Raw genomic sequence first — 6,579 nt, forward strand, 5'->3', positions numbered from 1 at the left:
TATGTCCAATTGAAATTTTTATATTTAATAATATTCTAATAATTTTCATGCATCATTTAAATTTCAAAAATTGTATATACAAAATATTATATTATATATTTCTTTATATTTATTTATATATATTTCAAGATTAATTCAAATAATAGATTTATGAAAAAAAGAATTGAATAAAAAAATAAAATAATTATTTTATGTGCAGCAAAATTATAACTTATTTCACATGGTATCTGTAAAATAGAAACGATAGTAAATATTTTTTTCTCGATAAATAATAACGGTACAAGATTTGATATTTGATATTATTAATGATTGCATAAAAAAACTTATAATTATATATACAAATTATTATTTTTATTTAAATAGGATAAAAATTTTCTTTTTTAACTGTGTTGAAGAAATAAAAATATATTTTGTTTTACATACATAATTAATTATAATTATTTACATCATTTTATTTAATTAGCATAAATTTTAATATTTCAAAAATTATATTCATTATAATTAAATTATATACAGTTATATGAATTTAAATTTATTTTTATGTAGGAAGAAACTGACTATCTTCTAACCAAATATGTCTACAAGTATACAAAGACTTTAGTGACCACACCTACGATTTCCATAATATTTTTTTTTAATTAATGAAATCATATAAATATTTTCGATTAACTTATAAAACATTAATGTTCGATATGTTCAATAAAAAAATTTGTTTATATAAAATTTATTTAAAAATATTAAATGACATAGATCTTACCAATAAATAATATACTTTTAGATATTTAAATTTTTAAATATTTTTTTTATTTTTAAATATTAATCGTATCTTTTTTTTTAATTTGAAGAATTATTATAATTTTCAAAATAGTATAAGAAAAATATCTCAATGATTTTTATAATATTGTAGATTATATGTATTGTATAGATTTACTTGAAGTTTTATTCATAACTTCATTTTCAATCTATTCTAGAATCATTTCATTGATTCTAATTAGAGAAGATAAATAAAAATAAATTTTTAATTATCTAATTTCTATCTATTATTTAATACAATTGTATGATATTTTATTGCAAAAATAGAAAATTATTTAAATAATAATATTATTCATTGTATTTAAACAACAAATGAAAGGAAAAAAGTCAAGAAGGAAAGGAAATGATGACGTTGTATATGTGTCAGTAGAACATCACGTGGATGCGTGAAATCGCAAGTCAATGACCTGATCAATAATCTGTTGATTCGAATGATATATACATCATATTATATATGATATATGAAAATAAAACAAAAAATTAAGTATAGTTTTCATTCAAAATCCAAATAATATTTTTTTAAAATTTATTTAACGAATATTAATTTAAAAAAAAATTCAAACAATACATTCTGAATATTTTATTAAAACAGATTGAAAAAATCAATTGTTCAAAAATAATGCTATTATTGCAAAAAATTATTTTCATTAAATATTTTAGATTCAAAAATGTATACAATTTTATTTTATATTCCATATTATTTTCAAAATTTTTATATTGAATTTAATTTATTTTTTTTAAATTATTGTAGTGCATGAAGTAAATAAATTTTTATAACAAAGTAATATGAAATAAATAGAGACTTACCAGGAACAACTTCACCATTGAACGTCATTTCTACGAGATGTACAACAGCTTCATGAGGTACAAATGATGCCAGAAATCGTTGACTACCCAATGCTCTAACAAAACTAGTTACATGACCACCATTTACAAGGATTTCTAGATTTCCAGATCCGGCATTGGATCCATCAACTATAAAATATTAAAAGCATACATTGATATAAATTTGTTTTATTTTGAAACTTTTATTTTATAATAAATACAATTTTATATACATACTTTCAAATTCTACTGGTTGATTGACAACGCCATTCGGAATGTTCCCAACTTGAATAGCATGAGCATTATATGCTTGCGATCTAAAATGAGAAAGAATTCAATTTTAAATTTAAAATGACTATATTTTTGTTCATAACTTAAATAACTATGAACCTGAAAGGTGAGCCTTGAATATGTTGGCCATTTACTAAAATTTGAATAATATGTTCTCCAACTTCTTGAGCGGTTATTGAATACGTTAAACCTCGAAGAGTTGATTTTTGTACTGGAATTATTTTACCACTTGGACCTAAATTCGCATATAAATATATAATATAAATATATAAAAATATACAGTATATCACCCTATTATGTAACATAATATTATGTAATATGAAAACTTACCACAAACATTAACAGTGACTTTATTCGTATCTATACTTTGATCGATTGTAAAGGTAGTCGGTTTATGAATCGGTAATGTCTCTAATGCACTTCCAGTTACAAATTCGTAATTCCTATCTTGTGTTGATGAACTAGAAATTACATTATTAATATACCGTTCATGAACTCCATCTGTGATATCCACGTTTTTATAATAATTATTATTTTTATTTTTAAGAATTCCATGCGTTTGCGTGCGAATATTGTGATTTTCATTGTTATATTTTTGAGATGTGTTATATTCTGAGGTTGAAACTTTCTGAATCAAATTGGAAGAACTATTATAGGTTTGCAAAATGTTTTTTGAACTATAATCTTGTTTATAATTGTTATTAAAATAATTTGAATTATTTTCAGCCATAGCAGAATTATTAGTTAAATTAGCAAGAGATTCTAAACTACCATAAGATAGTAAAGATTTTGTTTTTTCTATAGCATCCCATGAATCTCTTCTAGATCTTCCACCAACCATCGAAGATACTCTAACATTACTACTGGTATCAACTGTTCCATTATCTGTAAAATCCTTTCTATTATAACTATTATCTCTGTCATTGTTTCTTGGACTGAAACTTCTATTGACAGGACTTTGTGTCGCGCTTCGATATGCCATTGAATTTCGATCTGGAGACCGAGATCTCTTTAAGGATCCCGAACTATAAATTTCACGTGATTCTTTAATAACTGGTGAATATCTTGAGCCATGTATTGGACTTGGATTTGGAGATCGAGATGTACTTGTTGTATTGGATGTATAAATATCTTTTGATTCTTTCATAAAATTAGGACTTTGTGCAGTTGGAGATCTTGAATGATTGTATGTAGTAGAATAAATTTCTTTCGTATCTTTAACCATAGATGGACTATGAAGATTTCGTGAAATTGGACTATTACTGTGACTTGGAGATCGATTGATCGAAGTTGATGTATGATACGTCGAATTAGAATTTTCCAAATAATTCGATGTTTTATAAGTGGAGGTAGTTTGATGTACAGGAGAATATTCACGTATATGTTGAGTTGGGCTAGATAATTTATATGTAGTGGGAGAATAAGATTTCTGCTTGAGGAGAGGACTTGATCGATCGGTTTCCATTGAAACATTTAAATCATTCATTCGCCTTTCTAGCGAAGATAATTTCGTTTTATCAAAATTAGATTCTTTTGATCTTTTTGATCCTTTTTGAGTTCCCACTCGAATAGAAAATGGAGAACCTCTAACATCAGAACCATTAAAGTATATATAAATTCTGTACTTTCCAGATTCTGATGGAATAAATGAAACTCGATATTGCATATGTCTAAAATTTTCCATTCTGAAAGGAATTGATTGTTTATCATGAACTAAATCTATTATTACGTCGCCAAGACCTCCAGTTCCTGTTGCATCGACAGTAAATGAAAATGGTTGTCCAGGTAAAGCACCCTCCGTTTCCAATAGCTATAAATATTTATCAAATATGATAGACATTTAAGGAAAATAAGAATATATATATATAATAATTGATATACCTTTATTCCATTAGGATCAAATACAAAACATGTAAATGGGCCACCTTGTATATGATTTCCTTTATGAGTTATTGCAATACTCCATTCTCCCGTCTCATCAGGTTGAAAGGTTGCAGTGTGTACTCCATCGTTTTCTTTAACAGGACACAATAATGATCTTCCAGTAGGTGACCACGCAGTAACATCAATGCCATCATGACTAGTTCCTAAAAATATAATTTTATAAATATAAATAATTTTTTATTTATTTCAATATGTATATATATAATTATCATATAATTGACTAGATATATTACCGTAACTATTGACTAGAACTTCAACAATAGATCCTATAGCACAAGGATCCATACCAGGTGATTTGATTTTGGTTAAGGGAGGTAAAACTCTGAAATAATAGGGACATCCATCTACTAATTCTCCGTCATTATATACCATTAACTGTAACGCAAACAATAACGAATTTTGTGTATCAATTTATTTAAATGATATGCTATGCATAATGTATCTAAAATTGTAGAATTAAACCTTATGCATTCCAACTTCTATAGGTATAAAAATTCCTTTTCCATGAACTCCATTCCATGTTAATCTACATTCTATCCGTCCGCTCGGACTTATTATCTCACCACGCACTTCTCTCGTATTTACTTCTTTGGTAAGAATTTCTAATTTGAAATGCGCCTAAATAATAAATAGAAATTTTGTTAATACATGTAAAATAGTTTAAAAAATTAAGTGAACAAATAATTTCTTAATTGTTCATTATTCAACTAACCGGCTGTTGCACTCTTGCAGAAGTGCTATCAATATGAACAACAATTTGTTTGCTTGTTTGAGGGCGAGGCTTTACCCATTGAAAGCATGCTGCATATGCCATAACGCCTAAATGTTCTACATTTTGATCTGCCATATCTTTTGCTTTAAGAATAGGTTCCACACCTAATTTTTTTCCTCCATCAATTCCTTTCAGAAAATACAAAATAAATAAAATTCTTTATTTTATATATTTTATATATATATGAGAGAAAAAAAATAATTTTTTAAATTGATATTTAAATACAAAATATATGATAATAATGAATAATGATATCTAAATGCATATTATAATTACCCATTTGTATATTATGTTCCCACGTGGAAGGATCGATATCGATTTTATCATAAGCAGGAGCAGATCCTCCTAAATTCCTGACAATACTACATAAAGTTCTACCATCATTCCAGTCAGTCTGTAGAAAATGATTCAAACTTAATAGAAAGAATTTTTAATATAATCTCATATTAAGTAATCTCATGTAAAGAGGAGTAAGAAATATTTATTTACTGTAAAGTTTTGTACTGGATGATGAGATAATTGAGAATTAACCCATCGTAATGTTGCATGAAAACCTGGTGAACCTTCCTTCATGAAGTACGATAAGTAGGTCATTCCCGATAATTCATCCAAATATGGCGATGCAAGATATTCTGGTTCCAATACCATAGGTATATCGAATTCACGTTTTGAAATCTCCATAGCTTTTCGGCAATTGTAAACGCTTGATATGAAATTTTTTATAGAATATTTAATTTTCAATTTGTGAAATGATTCTAAAAAGATCAAAATTTTCTGATTATACCTATCATTTGGATCAAGCCGTCGCCAATGAGGAAATAGTCCTGGTTGACAATAATCAAGTAAGGCACTCAGATATACACCAGAATTCCAATCTGTGGTGAAATTGTTGACTCTACATTCTGGCAAAACTGTCTATAAAATAAATTAAAATAAAATAATTCTTCTTAATTTATAAAATTTATATTTTATACATATTTTTTAAATATATGTATATATATTATAATTATATAAAATATATAATATAAATTTACGACATAGTAAGATTACTCATATAATTACGTATACTGACCTTGAGCCATGCCAGCATAAGTTTCCTTGGAGGGAACTTGGACTTGCCTATTTGGTACCTTACAATGAGTGACCATATCAGTCCAAGAATTAGTTTCAAATTACCATTGACAATGTCTACATTACCTATGAAAAAAAAGAATTTAAAGATAAAATATTTAAATTAATTATATTTTTCTGTCAATAAAGAAACATTGATTTATAGATTATAAAAAATTATAAAAGTTTCTTTGCATGCTAAATTTTATTGAATATTCGGATTTATTAAGAATTAAATTAATTGTTATTATAGTATATTAATTAAAATACAATACAATAATTGTATAATAACTAGATTATGATCTCATAATCATTAATTCACAAAAAGGCAACGATTTCGGAATTTGATTTTTTGTAAAAAATATAAAAATTATATTATTTATTGTGAAAAATAATATTAATTAAAATAAATTTTACTATTATTGCTTTATTAAAATATTTAGGAATATAATTATAATCAGCTAAATTATTATCTAAAAATATAATCTAGAAATACTTCTACTACTAGAAATATTATTAAAAATAATGTATTATATTTAAATGAAATATTAATGATTAATTTAAAATAAGTTTATAATAACTTTAAAATAATATTAGCAACAATTTTCTATATTTATTATCATAATATGACTTGTAATACATGAAAGATACATAATATATGTATATATATATATATATATATTTATTAAGTAATCTTCTATATAAATATTGAACAAAATAATTTTGAATATTTTAATTGCTTAATATTTTATTGAAAAAAATATATTTTATACAATTTATGCATAAAATACATTTATAATATAATAATTAATTGAATCAATCAA

At 24.8% G+C, this 6,579-nt stretch overlaps 1 protein-coding gene across 7 annotated transcripts in view; it reads right to left on the reverse strand.

Moving 5' to 3' along the window:
- LOC102672077 (filamin-A) overlaps nt 1–6,579 on the reverse strand; it is a 21,023-nt gene that overhangs the window by 11,861 nt on the left and 2,583 nt on the right. For all 7 annotated transcript variants that reach the window (XR_004151159.1, XR_004151157.1, XR_004151158.1 and 4 more), the window contains exons 3-14: nt 5,718–5,842; nt 5,430–5,560; nt 5,135–5,348; nt 4,922–5,039; nt 4,586–4,773; nt 4,336–4,491; nt 4,107–4,248; nt 3,811–4,016; nt 2,260–3,739; nt 2,029–2,164; nt 1,876–1,955; nt 1,621–1,788 (exon numbers count right to left, since the gene is read on the reverse strand). Coding sequence is in view for 4 of the 7 variants with exons in the window: in XM_006620417.2 (XP_006620480.1) it covers nt 1,621–1,788; nt 1,876–1,955; nt 2,029–2,164; nt 2,260–3,739; nt 3,811–4,016; nt 4,107–4,248; nt 4,336–4,491; nt 4,586–4,773; nt 4,922–5,039; nt 5,135–5,348; nt 5,430–5,560; nt 5,718–5,842 (3,144 nt within the window). In the remaining 3 variants the exon portion in view is untranslated. The remainder of the gene's footprint in view (nt 1–1,620; nt 1,789–1,875; nt 1,956–2,028; nt 2,165–2,259; nt 3,740–3,810; nt 4,017–4,106; nt 4,249–4,335; nt 4,492–4,585; nt 4,774–4,921; nt 5,040–5,134; nt 5,349–5,429; nt 5,561–5,717; nt 5,843–6,579) is intronic.

The sequence above is a fragment of the Apis dorsata genome, unplaced genomic scaffold (assembly GCF_000469605.1).
Source record: "Apis dorsata unplaced genomic scaffold, Apis dorsata 1.3 scaffold_515, whole genome shotgun sequence".
Classification (NCBI taxonomy): Eukaryota; Metazoa; Arthropoda; class Insecta; order Hymenoptera; family Apidae; genus Apis; species Apis dorsata.